At 48.4% G+C, this 21,951-nt stretch overlaps 1 protein-coding gene and 1 pseudogene across 2 annotated transcripts; one reads left to right on the top strand and one right to left on the bottom strand.

The window, feature by feature from the left end:
• Positions 1-1,736: 1,736 nt before the first annotated feature.
• On the top strand, positions 1,737-6,238 carry LOC136552494 (receptor-like serine/threonine-protein kinase SD1-8; annotated as a pseudogene).
• Positions 6,239-6,431: 193 nt separating this feature from the next.
• Positions 6,432-20,938, bottom strand: LOC136552495 (uncharacterized). Of its 2 annotated transcripts, none has more exons than XM_066544071.1 (3): positions 19,993-20,938; positions 7,485-7,661; positions 6,432-6,748 (listed from the first exon to the last, which is right to left on the bottom strand). In XM_066544071.1, the coding sequence occupies exons 1-3, from the start codon at positions 20,350-20,352 to the stop codon at positions 6,746-6,748; spliced, it is 540 nt and encodes a 179-aa protein (XP_066400168.1). In that variant the 5' UTR covers positions 20,353-20,938; the 3' UTR covers positions 6,432-6,745. The 2 variants fall into 2 exon arrangements, 1 of the variants encoding a protein (XP_066400168.1); XR_010782827.1 differs by having other exon boundaries at positions 6,629-6,748.
• Positions 20,939-21,951: the final 1,013 nt, after the last annotated feature.

Raw genomic sequence — 21,951 nt, 5'->3', positions numbered from 1 at the left:
TAATATAGCAGTTTTAAAGGTGCACTGTCACAATGGCTAAGGTGCATCACAGTTATAGCATTAAATACTTAAGGTCACCTTTTGTCAGACTTTGTGGTTTCCCTAATTTCACATTGTCTAGATGAAGAAGTAAAAAAAAAACATATTGCAATTCAAAAGGCTCTATTTAGCATTGAGTAAAATAAAAGAAAATGCCAAAAGTTGAATCTCTTGATGCCTTGTAGTGTATCTTCACAATGAGTATAGTCATCACCAACGAATTTTACTTCTTTCATACCTGCAAACTCACGAACTCCTACATGGAAGTGCCCTGCATATAGAGAGCTCGTGGCAAAGAGGCAGGAAGAGGAATGGCAATCCAATCCATGGTTGTGGGTATACGCGAATATATTATAGAGTGGATATTAAATTTCATCGAGGGATGCATATGGGTACCAGAATATACCAACGGTACAGGTGTGGGTATGTTGTCTCACCCGTTAGTGCTAGAACTACATAGAATTTCATCTGTTCTAATAAAAATCTAACTCGTGGGTACGAGTACAAAATTCTACCTGCGGGTACGATCGTGGGCATGAAATTTTATCCAATAGACAATTTATCACGAGCAGGTATTTAGGGCTTCTTTGGCACGGCTTATGCCGGCTTCGGCTTTATCTATTTTGCGCAAATCGAGGCACTGTAGCGTGAAGCCGTTTTATAAGCCGGGGTTAAAATGAACTAGAAGCCGGGAAAAGCCAGTTTTTCTGGCTTCACCGGCGAAGCCGTTTTGGATGAGCCATGCCAAAGGGGACTTTAATCCATCCATATGTTGCCCAACTCTCTACCATCCCTAGAAGCTGCAGTAGGCGAGTGGTGGCAGCTACCGATGAGCCCCTCCCCATTGTTCCTGACCTATGCTTGTTCCTCAGGTTTGTTTGATCGACGAAGAATAAAATACTTTGTTCCGTAAAAAGATATTATTCTCACTTCTCGAGAGTCACCCAATCTTAACTTTGATAAAATAATACAAAAAGACTAAAAATTTAATATTTATAATATGCAATAAGTATTTTAGATAGATAATAAAATATATTTGCGTAATAAAAATATTTGGAGGTAAAAAGATGATAATATTTTCTATAAATATGGTCAAATTTTAGGAAGTTTGTCTGAGTATATAAACCTAAAAGATGATACTTTTTTTTGGAGACAGAGGGTGGAGGGTGTATGTCGGTCATTAATCTCCAAACTACAACGACTAGACTGCCCTTGATAATTATGTAACTAATTAGTTCCTTTTAAGATCAATCAAATGGCTTAAAAGCCATAGGGAGGAACCGCACCCTTTCAGTAACTCGCAGAATGAGCTCACCGGCGTCGGAGACTACCCTGCTGCTGCTGGGATTCAGCGGGTGGTTGTGTGCCGTTTGACTTGACCGTATCAGCCAGGCAGACGTCTTCTAGACCTCGCACATACCGCGTACTACTGGACCACTGGGGTAGGCCCATACGCACCCCCATCAGTTTAGCTCATTTTGAGGTTTGACCGGCCGTGATGCCTACTCGTAGTAGCACCAGGAGAAAAAACGCATTCTTTTTCCCGGAGTCCTCGTTCCGTCAGCAGATGAGACTCTGCTTCCAGAGGCCGCCGTCGGCCGTCGGGGAAGAAAACAGAGACTAGAAAGGCATTTCTACCCGTGTCAGAACTCAGAATGTCTCAAAACATCACCATCAGCACCCACTTCCCAATCGGCAATCACCGTGGCAGAGCCGAGCCGAGCCACCGCAGCTGTAACCGGTGTTACGGTCAAGCTTGGCTTCTGGATCCTCGCACGTTGAAATGCAAAAGCGGATGCGCACCAACGTTCCTCACGGGGCAGGCGGCAGTCGAGGCAGGTGAGGGTTCAATGGATTTGCAGTGCTGACGGGTAGAATTCTACCTCGTCATAGTTGGGCTGCGTCGGTTGCCCTTGTGCTGGCCGAATAGTCGCGAGAGCCATGGCCGCGGGTGCGCGGCCACCATTAGCTCTGTTGCTTCCCCTGTTCGTTACTTTCTTCTTCTCCTCCCCTGCCTCCGCCTCCGCGGCTGACACCATCACCGCCAACTCTTCCCTCAGCGATGGCCAGACGCTCGTTTCAGCCGCCGGAGTGTTCCAGCTGGGCTTCTTCACCGCGGCCAGCTCGACGGCGAGGTTCTTGGGCATCTGGTACATGGGCCTCGCTCCCCAGACCGTCGTCTGGGTCGCCAACCGGGAAGCCCCGATCACCGGCGCCACGGCGAGCCTCGCCATCAACGGCACCGGCAGCCTGGTGCTCGCCGATCCCTCAGGGCAGGTGTTCTGGTCGTCGCCGGCGCCGTCGAACGTGAGCAGCACCGGCGTCGCCGCCCCGGTGGCGGCTCAGCTGCTGGACACCGGCAACTTCGTGCTTCGAGGAGGGGTTGGCGCCGGCGCCGGCGCCATCCTGTGGCAGAGCTTCGACTACCCGTCCGACACACTGCTCCCAGGCATGAAGCTCGGGTGGGACCTGACCACCGGGCTCGACCGGTACCTGACGACGTGGCGGAGCCCCGGCGACCCGTCCCCGGGCGACTACACGTTCGGGTTCGACCTCCGTGGCGTCCCCGAGGGGTTCATACGGCGCGACGGCACGGCGCCCGTGTACCGGAACGGGCCGTGGAACGGGCTGCAGTTCAGCGGCGAGCCGGAGATGGAGCCCAACAACAGCAACTTCCAGTTCGAGTTCGTCGACAACGCCAGCGACGTGTACTACACGTTCCTGGTGGACGGCGGCAACGGCAGAGGCAACGGTAGCGGCGGCGGCGGCGTCTTGTCTCGGTTCGTGCTGAACCAGTCGAGCGTGCAGCGCTACGTGTGGCCGCCGGGCGGGCAGGGGTGGAGCCTCTACTGGTCGCTGCCGCGGGACCAGTGCGACAGCTACGGGCACTGCGGCGCCTTCGGCATCTGCGACACCAGCAGCGGGTCCGCGGCGTGCGCCTGCGTGCGCGGGTTCACGCCGGCGTCGCCGCGGGACTGGGAGCTCAGGGACAGCTCCGCCGGGTGCAGGCGCGTCACGCCGCTCAACTGTACCGAGGACGGCTTCCTGCAGCTGCGCGGCGTCAAGCTGCCGGACACGACCAACGCGACGGAGGACGCGGCCAGTCACCGTCGACCAGTGCCGGCAGAGGTGCCTCGCCAACTGCTCCTGCATGGCCTACTGCGGCCTCCAACATCAAGGGCGGCGACAGCGGCTGCATCATCTGGAACTCGCTGCTCATTGACATCAGGCATTTCCCTTCCGGTGGCCAGGATCTGTTCGTTCGCCTCGCGGCATCTGATCTGCGTACGGTTCCCCTCAGCTCATCTCTTTTCAACTCTTTGTTGATTGACATCTTGCCTTTCAAGGATAACAAATTTGATTTTGCAAGAATAATAATACTTTTGGTTAGATGAGGTTATCAAGATGGAATTTCTTTTCAGAAACCCAGTCACCTAGACAGAAAGGGAGCTGTAAAGCATATGAAATCTTCTGGAAAACACAAACCATTTATACTTTTGAGTCCTATATACTACAGGTTTAAGGAATCATTAGGAGAATGATGGTTAGGATTCTTCGACAGAAGAATTAATAAGATATATACTAATATTAACCATGGCCCATAAGCTTTCTAATTGTTTTTGATGAAAAAGCTTTCTAACTGTTATTCTATTACTTGTACCATGAGGCATGAGCTCCTGAAATTACAGATAAGTGCATCTTTAAGCTTGATAAGCTTGAATTGACCAGTCCTCTACTAATATCTAGATAATCAATATACTACTTTGTCTAATGCTAATGCGAGTTAAGCTTGATGAGCTCATGTTGCTTTCAGGAACAAGTACCTAAGGCTAATGCAAGTTAGCGCCGGTCGTTTTCAATTTCGGACTTGATATTTCATGTAGTTTATCGTTCTCTTTATATATGTTACTAGTCATCATGTTGGGTTCAACTTGACAAACATTTCGGTTCCCTTCAAGTTATTGTGTACCAAAGTAGCCTGGAGTGAACCAAGAGAGGAAAATGGCCATATTTCAATTGGGTTTGATAATCAATATACTACTTTGTCTGCTCTAAGATATGGTAGGTTACCACCACACCAGGGTTGTTTTCTTGTACTTGCCAACTGCACGAGTTTGATCTCCTGAATCACAAGCAAACGCAAACAACACAGAAGGAAAATATCATGTTGATGTTGCAAGTGCTAATACGTGGCAATCAGTAATTATTTAAGAAGCCATTGAGATTTTTTTTTTTTTGGAATGCTATTGGGTTTGGGGGGTTTCTTTCTTTCAAAGCAACAGCCCTTTGTCAATCATTTGGTAGTAGCAGAAGCAGTAGCTGGTGTGCAAAATTCATACATACAGTACGACAAAATCAATGTGCCTCAACCAGCTAACGTTTCCACGATGATGTCGACAGCCTCCAATGGAGACGGTTCCAGGAAGAAGAACACAGTCATCGCCGTTCTCGTAAGCTTATCGGCCATTCTCCTTTTCGGCTTCGCCGGATTCTTCATCTGGAACAAGCTTTTCAGAAACAAAGGTGAGCCCAAGCCACCCGTTTTCCGAAACAAGGGAGAAATCGACGACAGTTTTGCTGCAAATAAATCCATGTGCTAATCTAATCCTGCCTCTGAAACGAAATTCTGCAATACAGGGAGGTTTCAGAGCGCGCAGAGGTTCAACTCGTTTGACTCCAGCGTCCCTCTTACTCCGGTCCAACTCCAAGACAGGAGCAAGGGCAAGGAGGACGAAGCCGGTCAGAGCAGCGACCTGAACGTCACGCTCTTTGACATGGACGCCATAGCTTTCTCCACTGACAACTTCGCGGCGTGGAACAAGCTCGGAGAAGGCGGCTTCGGCCCGGTGTACAAGGTAGGTGGCAAGAACAGGCAGATCATGTAACATGTGCAAATTGGTTTGAACTGAACATGATGATTGAGAGCGATTGATGCGATCGAACGGAACGGATTGGATTGGATTCAGGGGCAACTGGAAGGAGGGCAGACGGTGGCGGTGAAGCGGCTGTCCAAGTACTCGACGCAGGGGCTGGGCGAGTTCAAGAACGAGGTGATGCTCATCGCCAAGCTGCAGCACGTGAACCTGGTCAGGCTCCTGGGCTGCTGCGTCCACGGAGAGGAGAGGATGCTGGTGTACGAGTACATGGAGAACAAGAGCCTCGACAACTTCATCTTCGGTATAACAACTTCAGAATTCAAGTCTTGAGCTGTTGAGCATTTCACATTCATTCAAATTGTTTTTACTAAAATATGATGATGTGATATATGTGTGTGTTTGAGCAGACAAGAATCGATCAGTGCAGCTGCATTGGCCCAAGAGGTTCGACATCATCCTGGGCATCGCACGGGGGCTCCTGTACCTGCACCAGGACTCCCGGTACAAGGTGATCCACCGGGATCTCAAGGCCGGCAACATCCTCCTGGACAAGGACATGAACCCCAAGATCTCCGACTTCGGCGTGGCCAGGATCTTCGGCGACGACACCGACTCGCACACCAGGAAAGTCGTCGGAACATAGTAAGCACACCCCGGTTGGCTATCTGTGCTCTGCAACTGACCCCAGTTGGCTATTTATTTAACTGTTCTTGGCACGATGCACGCAGCGGGTACATGTCTCCGGAGTACGCCATGGACGGCGTCTTCTCGGTGAAGTCCGACGTGTTCAGCTTCGGCGTGCTGGTGCTGGAGATCGTCAGCGGCAGGAAGAACCGAGGCATGTACAGCAGCGGCGAGCAGACGAGCCTCCTGAGCCAGGCGTGGAAGCTGTGGAGGGAAGGCAACGCGCTGGCGCTGCTGGACGAGGCGGTGGCACGCGCCGGCACGCACCGGACCTCCGAGGTGCTGCGCTGCGTGCAGGTGGCGCTGCTGTGCGTGCAGGAGCGGCCCGACGACCGGCCGCACATGGCTGCTGTGTTCCTGGCGCTCGGCAACCCGGGCGCGGTGCTCCCGCAGCCCAGGCACCCGGGCTACTGCACCGACCTGGGCTCCGCGTCCACCTACGGCGAGTGGTCGTCAACCTGCACCGTCAACGACGTCACCGTCACCATCATGGAAGGACGGTGACGCCACGTGGCGCGCGCCAGTCCTGGGCCATGCTGCTCGGATGTGAGCTGTGAGCCTCCCATAGATAAGTGACATTTTAAGGTTGTTCGATAGCCATTTTAAACTTTTGACATACTCCAACACGACCATTCTTTTAGTATTGAACAATTGATAGATTTTTTTTTGAGGAAGTGATAGATATTTCCATTTATGACATAAATACAAACTCCTTTTTCGTCAAAATAAGTCGATATCTGAACCACGTACGGCATACTCACGAATCATCATCATCATGATACTGAATTCAATACCGAGTTCACAGAAGAAACTTACAGTTACGGCAGAGTTTCGACTCTTCGTCATCGTCTGCTTTGGCCTCATCTATGGAACTGCGTGGTTTCAAACTCGAGGACGATGCAGTGTGGACGTGCCAGATCCCAGAGATGCTTCTGCGCCTCCCGACTCAGAGAAACGTCTTTTCTTGTGTGGATGGCCATCCTCCTGAGTTTGATCTTGCACCCAAACAGCAGCTTCAGGAACTCGGTGTCATCCTCAGCTCCGGTGAAACTAGTGATCTCCAGCTCCTCCAGCGAATCCAGGGTGATACCGTCAGTTTTCCAGCTTCCAGGCTCCAGACATTTACAGCCATGACTGCACAGTGATTACTTCAGGAGAAAACACACACACAAAAACATCGGGGTTAGCTTACATATTCTATACTATGCATAATTTAAATTCAGCAATTGAGCAGTATTCTAGTTGGGTTGTCGGCCGGTGTGCCGTGGTGGCGGTGAGCTTGGTCTCCTGTTTGTTGTAATTCTTTTTTCTTATTTCTTTTTGTTCATCTAATAAAAATCCGGCGAATCTCTTGCCGCCTTTCTAAAATAAGCAGTATGTTTTAGTTATTTACTGTCTCCTGTTAATTTTTGTTTTCTTTTAAAGTCATTAGACTACTGGAGCGTCATGACTTTTTTTTTCTCGAACACACGGTAGAGCTACATATCATTACATAATTAGCAGGTATTAAATTGCTTTGTGCTTCTTGCTAGTCCGAAGAACATTTTGGCTATATATGACCCAACCCAAATTTCTTGCCGGATTGCACTACCACTTGTATTGATCTACATCTACTACCAGTTTACGAGTCCTAACCAAACCTTGTGCCACCAAAAAGTGAAGATAAATTCTCAAGATAACAATAAAAATGGAATTGACACCGTGTCAGCCTCATGATAAAATTGCAAACTTGACCCTAACCTCGCTGATGGGTCAAAATGTTCCCGTCAACTAAAGGATTTAGTGGTTTCAGCCAACTGACATCTAGAGTTTCCATAAGGATTTATTATTTGGCAAATAGGAGCTCAAAATCAAATAATGTGAAAATCGATTAAAGTGACTCACCCAGCTGTTCACTGGGAGGAGGTCGATCTTAAGCTTTGTTAGCCCAGTAAACTTCTTGAGGAGATGCAGCATCGCTGGCCCTAGATGTTGTTTCGTCGATAACCCTTTCACTTCTAAAACCTTGGTCTTGGGAAACTCTTCCATATCTTCTACAATTTTTTTGTATCCCTGCACGCCCTGTGAGTAAAAGTAAAAAGGAGGTTAATATTATCCCATTTGGAAAAAAAAATATTGCTCTAGAAAAATTACACAGCCTTTCGGAACCTAGGATTCACAAAAGCAATAAATATAGAAAAATTACACTCCCTCTGATCCCAGTATATAAGATGCCCATGCATATTAAGGTTTAACCTTTACAATCTTTGAGCAATAATTTGTAACTACTGTAATACAAATCTTGAATGGTAAGATGAGTAATTATCTGTACTACCCAATACTCATAAGTTTATAATAATAATAAAGTATATATAAAATAAAATAAAAAGTCCATCCTTCCAACACTAGTAGAGAACAGACCTTTGATCCTCAGCTAAAATGGGCTCTAGTCCCGACATTTTTTGCGCCCGGGACTAGAGATACCTTTAGTCTCGGTTGGTGGCTCCAACCGGGACTAAAGGTTCCTCCCAACGGCTACTGCGCCAGACAGAGGTGGCAGGGACCTTTAGTCCCGGTTGGAGCCACCAACCGGGAGTAAAAGTCCCGGTTGGTGGCTCCAACCGGGACTAAAGGTCCCTGCCACCTCTGTCTGGCGCAGTAGCCGTTGGGAGGGACCTTTAGTCCCGGTTGGAGCCACCAACCGGGACTAAATGTCCCCCCTTTATATCCCGGCCGTCTCCTTCTTCCTCCCCGAGCCCGAGCTCAGCACATTTTGAAGCTCACTGCACTAGTGCTCTTGCTTCCTCCCTCCATTGTTCCTCCATCCATTCTTCGATTCCTCCGTCGATTCTTCAGTTGTAAAGGTTACCAATCTCATACTCTCATTTTTCACCATTGTCTTATCTCATTTTGTTCACTATATATATATGGTTCTTTATTGTGATTTTTTTTTCATTTGTAAGCAATTTGAGCTCAAAATCACTTCAAGCTTGTATATTTACATGAAGGAAGGTTAAAGTAGCTATTAAAAACTAGTGTTTACAATGCGTTGCTAGGTCAAAATATGGTCATTTCTATGGACTCCGTGACTAAACATTTTATTTTAACTTTTTATGAAATGAAAAACTTAGAAAATAGTTAGAAAATTATAGAAAATCCGTACTAGTTGAACTTGCGGACCGTGTTCAGCTCAGCGAGCATGTTCTCTGCCGAGCGGTAACGGACATCAAGAAGGAGCTTTGATTCTACGAGGGAGAGCGGCAACGGTCGTGGAAAGACCGTGTTTCCCTTCCTCGTAGAATCAGAGCTCTTCCTTGACCAAGTACGGTGCCGTCCAGTGGAGAAATGCTCGCCGAGATGATCACGTAAGCAAGGTCAACTAGTACGGATAGTTATTTATTAAAATATGTTTTTGAGCTATAAATCCTGCTGACCGTATAGAGAGTAGATGGCAACTGCTTCCAGGTCCTTGGCCTCTCATGGGTTTCCAAAGCGACTTAGGCTGGGCCTCCCTCTCATTCCATACGGCAAGTGTCGTGATGATACGAAGATTGTGATAGAGTACCGAGTGAAGGAGGGTTCCAACAAGGATCGTATCTTCTACAAGTGTCCGGATCGCAATGTGAGTTATTTTATCGTATTTAATGATTATGGTTAGTTTATACCTATTTTCATGATGGTTGTGATTAAAGTTCTAATTTTTTATTTTAATTTCAGTGGGATGGCAGTGGACGATGTTCAGGCTTCTACTGGGAGGAAGAGTATGTTGAACTCGTGCAAAAATATCTTGCACAACAGGCAGATACGGCGGCTAATGAGGCAGTGATCCAGCCGAAGAAGCCCAAAGATGTTGCACAATCAGGGGATCTGTCTGTTTTAGTTGAGATTGGTCGCGAAATCCTTGTGCTCCTGAAATGTATTTTAGCTTTAGTTCTTTTAGTGATAGTTGAGATTGTCTACATTGTAGCGCTGCTTTCATAAATTTGTACCTTTTGTGGTGGCACGTATGTTGTATAAATAATTAATTATGATCTAGGATTTTAATATGGTATTTATGTCATGTAATGCAGATGAGCCGGCATTAGATGTACAATGCTGATCGCCGCTCCTAAGAGTTCATTGACGGCGTGCATTCTTTGTTACGTGCAGCCGAGGCAAACAAACGCGACGGTTTTATGTGTTGCCCATGTGCCATATGTAAGAATACGGTGGAATATCCTTACTCAAGGACTCTTCATTCACACTTGTTCAAGTCGGGTTTTATGCCAAACTATATTTGTTGGACGAAGCACGGAGAAACCGGTGTTGTAATGGAAGAAGGTGAAGAAGAACAATGGGACGACAATGATATTATTCCCGATGGTGCGTGCTTCAATGATACTGCAATGAGAGAAGCTGAAGAAGAGGTAGCCGCAGAAGATGAGCCGACTGATGATCTTTGTCAGGTCATTCGTGACGTACAAAGAGAATGTGAAAGTGAAAAGGAGAAGATCAAGTTCGAGCGGATGCTAGAAGATCACAAGAAATTGTTGTACCCAACTTGTGATGCAGGGCAAAAAAAGTTGGGAACCATACTAGAATTGCTGTAATGGAAGGCAAAGAATGGTGTATCTGATAAGGGATTTGGAGAGTTACTAAAAATCTAAAAGAAGATGCTTCCGAAGGACAATGAATTGCCCGCCACTACCTACAAAGCAAAACAAGTTGTCTGTCCTATGGGGCTAGAAATCGAGAAGATACATGCATGTCCTAATGACTGCATCCAGTACCGTGGCAAAGAGTACGAGAAATTAGATGCATGCCCGGTATGCTATGCATCGCAGTATAAGATCAGGCGAGATGACCCTGGTGATGTTGAGGGCGAACGTCCGCGGAAGAAAATTCCTGCCAAGGTTATGTGGTATGCTCCTATAATATCACGCTTGAAACGTCTGTTCAGAAATAAAGAACATGCAAAATTGTTGCGATGGCACAAAGAAGACTGTAAGGTAGACAATATGTTGAGACACCCTGTTGATGGGTCCCAGTGGAGAGCAATCGACAGAGAATTTCCAGAGTTTGCAAATGACGCAAGAAACTTAAGGTTTGCTTTAAGTACAGATGGTATCAATCCTTTTAGAGAGTAGAACAGTAGTCATAGCACTTGGTTGGTTACTCTAAATATCTACAACCTTCCTCCTTGGTTATGCATGAAGCAGAAGTTCATTATGATGCCTGTGCTCATCCAAGGCCCGAAGCAACCTAGCAATGACATCGATGTGTACCTGAGACCACTTATTGATGAACTTCTCATTTTATGGAATAAAGAAGGTGTACGTGTGTTGGATGAGTACAAATAGGAACACTTTGATCTGCGAGCATTGTTGTTCGTAACAATCAATGATTGACCTGCTCTAAGTGATCACATATGTGGAGATGTTTGGCTTTTAGGCATCCGACGTCACAACTTGTTTCAAACTTTCTCAATTTTTTACCATGGCCTCCACATGCGATAACAAGACACCTCAATAAGTTTCGTGATTTTCGAACTTCGTTTGGATTTTATATAATTTAAATACACTTTTACCGCAAGTACATCGCCATGTTACGACAACAAGATGCTCGTAATTTCATGCAAGTTCCTGGATACGACCTCAACATACACCAAACATCATGAATACTATTTTTGGAATGACCAAATTCCATTATTTCATGTACATGCAGTTCAAATTTGAAATAGTTAAAAAAATTCAATGAAACAAAAATAATTAAGGAAATATAGTAAAAAAACTCAAAATTGTCCCAAATTTTGAAATGGAGTTTCAATTACTGTAGCAAGGCCCAGGAAAAAATGGGGAGAAAAAAACAATTTTTTTTTAATTTGCCGAGTGCCAACCTTGACACTCGGCAAAGACTGTCTTTGCCGAGCGCCAGGTCACAGGACGCTCGGCAAAGGATTTTTTTAAAAAAATTGTAAAAAACTTTGTCGAGTGTCGCTGGGCCCGGCACTCGGCAAAGCTTCTAACCTAAAGGCCCACAACGGGCCGGCCCAACCGACCCCCTCCTCTCTCCACCCGCGCCCCCACGTCCCTACCGCGCCGCCGCTGCCCCCGCCGTCGTCCCCCTCCGACCGGCGAGCTCCTGCCTGGGCCTGCCCCGACGCCCCCGTCCCGCCCCGGCGCCCCCATCCAGCCCCGGCGGCCCCGCGCCCAGCGCCCCGAGCTCACTGGCGCCCGGCTGGCGCTCTCGCCCGGCCCCTGGCGGCCTAGCGGCCCTGCGCCCGCGCCCTGTGCCTGAGCCCCGATGGCCCCACGCCCCTACGGCCGGCCAGCAGAGGGAGAAGGAGAGGAGCAAGAGGAAGAAAGAGAAGGGGGAGGAGGAAGAAAGAGAAGGGGGAGGAGGAAGAGGAAGAAAGAGAAGGGGGAGGAGGAAGAGGAAGAAAGGTGCCGACCCGACCGCCCGTCGGATCCTCGCTTCGTTCCAACCGCCCATTGATCCTCGCACTGCTGCGGTCATCCCCACCGTCATCGTCGGCCCTCGCTCTTGTCATTCTTGCCGCCAAGGTAAGCCCTACCCTTGTAGGGTTAGTAGTAGTAGTAGTTAGTAGTAGTTAGTTGTAGTGTTAGTAGTAGTAGTTAGTAGTGTTAGTTGTAGGGTTAGTAGTAGTAGTAGTTAGTAAATAGTAGTAGTTAGTAAGTAGTAGTGGTTAGTAGTGTTAGTTGTAGGGTTAGTAGTAGTAGTAGTTAGTAAATAGTAGTAGTTAGTAAGTAGTAGTGGTTAGTAGTAGTAGTTGTTAATAGTTAAGTAGTTCTTAGTATTAGTACTGTTAGTAGTTAAGTAGTTGTTAGTAGTAGTTGTAGGGTTAGTAGTAATTGTTGTTGTACTACTTCAATACTTTCATCTAAATGGAAAGAGAACTAAAATACATGGCTCCTCTTGATATATTGGTGGTTGTTGGCCTTCGTGCCCATGTTTGGTATATATGTGGTTGTTGGCCTTTGTGCCATGTTTTTTACAGGTTTTGGGAACCTCCCCGTGCAGGGGAGGTGCTGCCAAAATTTTGAGTCGACACTAACCATTTTGCCCTTTTTTGCAGGAGGACCTATGGGAGGGACTCGGTGACCCCGATTGTCTTCGTCGGTGCTGCGGGTCTTTCTGCACCGCGTCGACTCGCCACTGCACCGACTCTCCACCGCCCCGCTACCCTAACCTCACCGGCACCCTAGGTATAACCCCTCTATCCGTATGTGGTCTTTGGTCGCGTAACCTAGTTAGGTGTCTCCCGTCCAAAAGAGATACGGTTGGAGGTATACAGATCTTTGTATATCTACAACCGTATCTATTTCGGATTGTCCATGTTTTTTGGACAGCCCGCGGATGCATAGATAAGTTAGTTTCCATGGTCTGCTCTGGTCCGAGATGGTGTTTCGACATCACCCCTGTTGTTCTCCGGATACACACTCTTCCTTGCAGGACGTGCATCGGGAGAACAGCGGGGAGGTGCTGCCAAAATTCTATCTTGGATAGGGAGAGGAGCATGGAAACTAACCTTATCTACACATCCATGGGTGGGATTAGGACCTATCCTCACCTATTAGAGAGTAGGAGCACCACGTAGATGCAATTGATGGTTATATTACTATGTTCTGTATATGTGGAAGGATGGAAGACCGTCAGTGGATGTACACGGGCCAGAGAAGCAGGAGTGACTTTGACATTGAGTGGGTGAATGGGACAAATGCTTTCTTGGAACATGCATGGAGCTCGGGTGTAGCTAAAGGACATTCTAAACTTTGGTGTCCCTGTAGCAAATGTGACAACAACAGAAGGGTAGACAAGGTGACCATGGGTAAACATCTTGTGTACAATGGTTATACGGCTGGCTACCACCGGTGGATCCATCATGGTGAAGCAGATCGTATAAGAGCGGAGGTGGTGAGACCACGCCTCGAGGCTTTTGATGATGATGCCGGAGTAGCAGACATGCTAGATGACACTCACCAAGCTCACTTCGCAGAAGGACATGAGAAGGAGGAGATGGAGGAAGCCGCTAAGGCCTTCTACGAAATGTTGGACTCGGCACAGAAACCCCTTCATGAGAGTACAACAGTTTCTCAGCTGGATGCCATTGGACGTGTTATGGGGTTGAAGGCCGAGTTAAATCTGAGTCGCGAAGGCTTTGATAAGATGTTGGCCGTGTTTGGCAGCATGCTACCGGAGAAGCACATTCTGCCGAAGAACTTGCACGAGTCACAGAAACTACTTCATATGCTTAAGATGCCATATGACAAGATACATGTTTATCTGAAGGGGTGCAGTCTTATTTAGGAAAGATCACAAGGATGCAAAGTACTGTCCGAAGTATAAATCCTCAAGGTACCTGGAGGTAGACTCTAGAGATAGCCAGAAGAGGCAGCTTACTGATCCCCGCGAAAGTCCTACGGCACCTTTCGTTTGTGCCGAGGATCCAACTGACTTTTCATGATCGAGAAATCCACTGAAACAGATGACATGGCATAAAGAAGGTGTACGGTACAAGCCATGGATGATGGTGCATCCATCCGATGCCAAAGCATGGACGTACTTTAATGACAAACATCCTGACAAAGCTGCTGAGGCTCGTAATGTACGTGTCGCGCTGGCAATAGATGGGTTCAATCCTTATGGACAGTTGTCTGCCCCATACACATGTTGGCCCGTATTTGTTATCCCCCTGAATCTCCCCCCAGCATCTCCTTTCAACGGCATAACGTCTTCTTGTCGTTGATAATTCCTAGACACCCAGGGAGTAATATGGGTGTGTACATGGAGCCTATGATTGATGAATTGATCGATGCTTGGGAGAAGGGGGTATGGACATACGACCGAGCTACAAAATCATCCTTCAAGATGCATGTTTGGTACCACTACTCCCTGCATGACTTCCTGGCGTATAGGATATTCGTCGCCTGGTGTGTCCACGGGAAATTCCCGTGCCCAATATGCAAGGAAGCTGTGAGGTTCATTTGGTTGAAGAAGGGTGGCAAGTATTCGTCGTTCGATAGGCATCGTCAATTCCTCCCTTCTAACCATCCATTCAGACAAGACATCAAGAACTTTATGAAAGGTGTTGCAGTGATAGACCCTAAACCGCGCATGGAGAGTGGTGCTAAGGTGCGTGCTCAGATAGATGCTCTCATGCCCAATGAAGGAGGTGGTTTTGTGGGATATGGTGAGGAACATATGTAGACTCATAAGTTCAGCTTGACGAGGCTCCCCTATTTTGATGACCTTCTTCTACCACATAACATTGATGTAATACACACCGAAAAGAATATCGCCGAGGCACTTTGGGGAACTCTCATGAACACTAACAAGTCTAAGGACAACGTTAAGGCTAGAGTGGACCTAGCGACGTTGTGTGATAGACCGAAAGCAAGAGATGCAGGCCTCCTAGTGGCCGAAACAAACAATGGAAAAGACCTAAGGTCGATTTCAGTCTTGGAACCCGATCAAAGGAGGGAAGTACTAAAATGGATCAAGACGTTAATGTTTCTAGATGGATATGCAGCGAATCTGAGCAGGGGAGTGAACTTAGACACTTTACAAGTGAACGGGATGAAGAGTCATGACTACCACATATGGATTGAGCGGCTTCTTTCGGCGATGGTCTGAGGCTATGTCCCTGACCATGTCTGGCAAGTGCTGGCAGAGTTGAGCTTTTTCTTCTGTCAGCTTTGTGCTAAGGAGATATCTCAGACCGTCGCTCAGGACTTGGAAAAAGCGACACCTGTGTTGCTCTGTAAGCTAGAGAAGATCTTTCCACCTGGCTTCTTCTTACCCATGTAGCATCTGATTGTGCACCTCCCGTCCGAGGCACGTTTGGGGGGCCTGTGTAAGCCCGGTGGTGCTATTCAATCGAGAGATGTCTAAAGACTCTTCGCAAGAAATGTACAAATAAAGCCAGAATTAAGGCTTCCATTGCAGAGGCAAGTCTAAGGGAGGAGGTGGCAAACTTCACAACACTATACTACAAGCTGAAACTTCCTAGCAATCATAATCCACTCCCTCGTTACAATGTTGGTGAAAATGAATGGACCCATAGCTTGTTCCAAGGCCAACTCAGCAGCGCAAGTGGATCGACCAATAAGATATTGGGAAATGAAGAGTGGCGAAGTGTCATGCTATATGTGTTGACCAACCTTCTTGAGGTGTAGCCGTTCATCGAGTAAGTTCTCAACAAACTTGTTTCAATACGCCCTGAATATTCTTCATGCAACCCCACTAATTCTCGTTCGGACAGGGAATTTGTTCGTGAGTCCTGGCATCAATCAAGGGATCCTACCTCACAGGAACATGACACCCTTCTTTCTCGGGGTGTGGGTGTGGGGAGGCCTGATTTCATTTCTTGGTTCAAACAAAAGGCAATGTCCAATTTAGCTCCCACGTTCCATATTCCAAGTTTCTCGTTCGTTCGATTAATATAACGACCTATCATGCTTGAGCTTGTAGGCCTAGACTGACTCGTCCATGAGTGAGGAGTTGAGACAGGTTGTAGGCGGCTATGACGTTAGGGTGCAGTCATTTACCGGTTATGACGTGAACAGATATCGCTTCCACACAACAAGATATGAGCAGACTCGGCCTAAACGGAAAACCACAAATAGCGGAGTTTGCACGCCTGGCACTGATGGCCTCGACTATCATGGTAGAGTTGAGGAAATATATGAACTCTCATTTCATGGTCACAAATATAAACTTGTCATGTTCAAATGCCACTGGTTTAATCCTCGAGAAACGAGACGGACCCCTCATCTTGGGCTAGTCGAGATTCGAGAAGATTCCGTCTATCTAGGAAAAGATGTCTACATTATGGCTCAATAGGCCGTGCAGGTGTATTATACGCGATATGCCAACCAAGACAAAGCGGATCTTAAGGGTTGGGCTATTGTGCACCAGGTGTCTCCACACGGTAAACTACCTGCCCCAAACGATGATGATTACAACTTCAACGCAAACACATATGATGGACAGTTCTTTCAAGAAGATGGGCTACCAGGCACGTTTGAGATAGTCTTACCCGAAGTGATCGAAATGGAAGTAGACAACGAAACGGAGGATGACGAGGTTGATGGAGATGTGGTGCAAAATGCCAAGGACATAGAAATGCTTGACCGATTAAGGCTAGGCAATGACAACGAAGACAACATAGAACCTTCAGATAGTGTTGCCCATTTGGACAATTTTGACAGTGATGACGACACCTATGATCCTAATCATGAAGATTATTCCTAATACATGTAATACTACGTTTGTTTTAGTTTGTGTTTTCTTTATTTATTTTGAATCTATTTCTAATATATATACTAATAAGTCTTGTTCATTCTTTGTGATTGCAGGTGATGGCGAACAGCCGTCCATGACGTGAGACGGCCTCCCTTTACAGGAGACCACGCCCTCCCATTTTAGACGAGGGGTCGGGGTTAGGGGTAGCATCCACAGGAGGTCAGAGGAGGAGGACCAGGGTCAGCAGGAGGCAGCGGACTCCTTCCCTGCCACCTTCAGACGAGGTGATGGAGGAGGAGCACGTGACGGCCACGCCCGAGGACGAGGACGTCCGACAGACCCAGGACGAGGCAGCCGAGGGCGACAGTTCCGCTACCCCGACTGTCTACCAGCGAGGTCCCGTGAGCCTCCCTCAGCCTCCGCTTCCTCACAACCGGGCACTGATTCGCCCTATGGCAAAGAGGTAAGTAACTATAGATGTTATCACAACTACTTCATATGGTAATGTTGGAAATCAAAAGAGGAACTGATAAATTTTCTTAATCACTTATGCAGGGCCTGGTTGGTTTTGTCGGGTACTTCTGCACGCTCCCCCGCGAGCATCCTTGGTGTTTTGTGCAGGAAATGGTACCCCGGCCTTATGAACGTGTCTGAGGATGTGCGGGAGCTGGCCTACATGTGGGACAGGTACCAGTTGGCCCCTGATGACATGTACCACAATAAGCAGGAGCGGGTACTGGCGGAGTTTTGGGTAAGTCTCTCTCGCACAACATTTTCATTGGGCAAGTCTTTTATTGAAATAATGAATGGATACATCGGTTTGTATGCAGATGTATTTCAAACCAGAAGAAGGACTTAAGGCCCGGGCGGATCAGGCGGCTGCTGCCGCCTGTAGGAAGTACGTCACCAACATGCACCACGAGGCGCGCGTGCAGGCCCACAGAGACTACTACGCCGTGGTGTTGAAGCAGTCCATCAGCAAGCCTGATGCAAGACAGGTGGAGCTGTCCCGGGCCCAGTACCTTAAGGTAGACTAAAAATATTAATAATGATTCGTTTTGAGATTAAGTCGGTTTAATTTTATCTTTTTCTATGTCAAATAATCGATGACTTATAGGTGGTTCCCTGATGGTGCCGATCCCACTCCTTGTGCTGGGAGATGATCGTGGACAGGTGGTTGTCCAACGACTTTGCTGAGAACCACGCGAGGCAGCGGGACCAGCGTCTGCTGAGGCGAGGTGCTACTCACCATCAAGGCAGCCGTAGCCTCCCGGCCTACAAACAAGCATATGTAAGTGATTTCTTTTATCTTATTTGACGCTGAGTTCTGCCTTATTTCTCACCATCTTGCCGTCTTACTCGCAGGAGGCTACACACCCGGGCATGGAGGTCTCAGAGTTCTCTATGTGGGCTATGTCCCACATGGACAGGGCGTCTTCCTCTGTCTCCTTCGACCCGTCTGTCCCGCGCGAGGTGTACTCCGACCCGACCGTGCACACTAAGGTCCAAGAGTACACCTCAAAGATGAGGGAGGTCCATGGAAAAGATTACGATGTGCGCACTGAGCCCATTGATGCAGAGACCATCATGAGGCTAGGAGGAGGCAAGAAGCATGGGTGGCTGTGGATTGCAGACGGCGCCATCGACTCCACCACTGTTCCCTCTCTCGACGTGCTCCGAGCATGGAGCACAAGCTCCAGCTAGCCCATACGCCCACGGCCTAGTCCGTCACTACAGCGGGTCGACGCTCTCGAGGTACGTCCTGTTTTACTCGTCGTATGTTCATCTTTGCACACCTAAGTTACATTTGCATTACTGAAACATTGAAGTTTGTATTGCAGGCCGAGCTGCAGGCCCAGAAGCTCGTGGTCGAGGCTTAGAGCGCGCAACTGCAGGCCCAGAGGAAAGCGTTCGCGGCCCAGGAGAGAAGGATGCAAGAAATGGAGGCCTTCATGCGGAGTGTCCAGCAAGGGAGTGTACCTTTGCCGTTGGCAGCACCTCCACCGCCTACTCCTACAGCCACTCCTGTAAGTATGAAAATTCACTCTTACTAGATGCTTCCTTGACATACAACCATGGTTGACATACAAACTTACTAGATGCTTGACATAGAAACTTACTAGATGCTTGACATAGAAACTTACTACATGCTTGCACTAGCTATGACATACACCAATGCTTCACATAGAAACTTACTAGATGAATCTCACACATGTAACCTCTTATTCTTTTTGCAGCTTCCGTCGGTGAGTTCGAATAACCCTGCTAATGCGTCACCGAATGAACCATCGTGTCATAGGCCACTTTTTTGAGGAGTTGTGCTTCGTCATGTGCTTGGACTTGAGCTTCACTTGTGGTTGTGACTTGTGCTTTGACTTGATGGACTGTGTTTGTGAATTTATAACTTGTGGTTGTGATATTTGACTTGTGGTTGCGATATGTTGTTATTTGAGTTGTGGTTGTGATATAATATGTGAAAATGGTTTCGTTGTGATATATATGTGATTATTGTGATGTTTGTGATATATATGTGACATGTGATATATATTTGAACTGTTTGTGTCAGTGGAATGCAAAAAACAAAAAAAATTACAGTTTCGGTTGATTTGCCGAGTGCAATGGTCATGACACTCGGCAGGACATTGCACTCGGCAAAGATTTTTTTTTTAAAAAAAGCAAAAAATCTTTGTCGAGTGCCAAGCTGGGGAGGCACTCGGCAAAGAGTTTTTTAAAAAAAATAAAAATTATCTTTGCCGAGTGCCTTGCCGTCGTGGCACTCGGCAAAGAGTTTTTGAAAAAAAATAAAAAATGTCTTTGCCGAGTGCCCAAACCGTCGGCACTCGGCAAAGACGCCGTCAACGGACCGTTGACGGCTGCTTTTCTTTGCCGAGCGCCGCCGTTGGCCCTCGGAAAATGCTTTGCCGAGTGCCCGACAACTGGCCCTCGGCAAAGAGCCTCTTTACCGTTAAATTTTTTTCCGAGGGCTCTTTGCCGAGGGCAGCGCCCGGCAAAGCCTTTGCCGAGGGCTTTTAGGCCTTTGCCGAGTACCCTGGGCCCTCGGCAAAGATGCTCTGTCCGGTAGTGCCGGTTTGCAAACACAAGCTCCAACATACTGTTGAATAATAATCGACGCTCTGATGATGTTAAGAAAAAATACGCTCTTACTTACCGGCAACATGGACAGATGGAGGGACATCTCGTCGACGGCATCAAATCGTTGAAACAGCGCCGTGTTGGATCGGCAGGTGACTGCTAGCCTGTAGATTTGGCGATCGGCATCCTTGATGCTATGGCGGCTAGGGTCATAGCTCTGATTCCAAATCAGATCGGCCAGCATGGGGGCGACGATGGTAGCTGCCGCAGATCTGTCTCCACAGTTTTCCAAAGCCAGGTAGTATAGGCTTGGTGCAGCAACCACGATCCGGTCCTTTTTGCTGATGCCGCTGATGCGTCTGAACACAAGCCGTTGTAGCGACGTGGAGCTGATGGAGATGTGGTCGGCGGCGACGCCGCCGCCCACGTTGCTCATCTCGAGCTCCCGCAGGCGCGGGCACTGCGTAGACACGAGGTGGCCGACGTCGCCGTGCACGAACTTGCCCTCGTTGATCCTGAGGGCGCGCAGCGACGTGAACGCGCCGGCACTGGGGAGTCGGAGCTGGAAGTTGATCCTGGCGAGCTCGATGCGCGTCGGCCTCTCGTTGACCGGCAGCTCGATCAGCCTACGAATCTTGTGTCCCGTCGAGATCCCTTGTGCGCCGGCGCCGGCGCCCGAGAGAGAGAGAGAGGCGGAGCTCACCGGCGAGGCGCAGCGATGCGAAGCGCAGTCAGTGCGCGATGCGTGGCACGGGGGTTGACGGGTCCACGTCGAGGGTGAGGCGGTTCAGCTCGGCGGAGGCGGAGTAGGCGTCGACGGCGTCAGCGGGCGAGGAAAAAGCGCCCGGCGGCGCCTTCGGCTCCACGTGGAAAGAGAGCTCCGGGACGCATTTCCACAGGCCGCGCCAGCGGCGGGAGAGGACGCTGGTGCGCGCGGCGGCGGCGGTGGTCGGGAGGCAGGCGAGGATCGCCTGGATCACCTCGTCCGGGAGAGCACTGATGCGGTCCTCCGCGACCATGGTCGCTGCGCTGTGCTGGACTGCTGGTGGTGCCTTGTCAATCGGCCGGCTGCGGCGCCTACTAGTAGGTTTTCCCGTCGTGGAAAGGAGTTAAGAGTAATTTTAGGAAACCGATCCCCTTTTCCTGCAAAAAGAGGATTATGAAAAAATAACCGTACTCTGACCAATCTTCTCTCCGACACTCTCTTTTCCCAAAAAATTTTCTCAATTCCTAAATCACCCTCTCTCTCTCTCCTCGAAACAAAGGGATCAGCCAGTAGTTTTCCTCAAACCCTTTCCTTCTTCCTCTCTCACTGAGTCACTGACATCTGAGGTCCACGGCTTGTGGAGCCGTTGTCGCCGCTCTGTCGTGAGTGTCCGGCTATCGACCTCCTTGCTCGGCGCGGTGCGCTAGCAGGGAAGCCATGCGCACGTGCTACGCCTCTGAAGGCTATCTTCCACCACAACACCTAAAATACAAGATATATTTGTTCTTTAGGTAACGCTACAGGTAAAAGGTTCAATATTTATTCGGCATCTTCTTCAACAATAAGACTTAAAAGAGAATCCTTTCTGTAAATTGGTTTGCAGGAGAGAGGATGCCCATATTTAGATTATGCCTCTCAAGCAACCTAAAATAAGTCTCCCGTATAGATACTCTGTTGGAGGCTAATTTTAAATCTCTTGCTATTTATTTTGGGTGTAAGTGTCCATGGTTCTTATCGGAGACCGTCTAACGGCGCGCATGCGAAGCACGCGCCGCTATGGAGCCACAGCCCGTGCGCGTCGCTTCCCCTTCTAGCGCACGCATGCCAAGTAAGGAGGTCGGCCCGCGTCCACCCTCCACGGTTGGTCCAACGAAAAAAGAAACGGACCCGGAACATAAAGTGCGTATGTTCTGGTTCCGGACGTAAAAGGAAACAGCCTCGAAAACCGAAAGCACGGATCGCTAGTGCGACTGGTGCACACGCGTTGAATAGTTTTTGGGTCCGGCTAGCCGCCACCAGTAGGCCAGCCGTGTCAGCTGCCGCGTCAAG

This window comes from Miscanthus floridulus, chromosome 4 (genome assembly GCF_019320115.1).
Source record: "Miscanthus floridulus cultivar M001 chromosome 4, ASM1932011v1, whole genome shotgun sequence".
In the NCBI taxonomy this organism is placed as follows: Eukaryota; Viridiplantae; Streptophyta; class Magnoliopsida; order Poales; family Poaceae; genus Miscanthus; species Miscanthus floridulus.
Note: the sequence above shows the minus strand (reverse complement) of the source record. Positions and strands in the feature narration are given on the sequence as shown.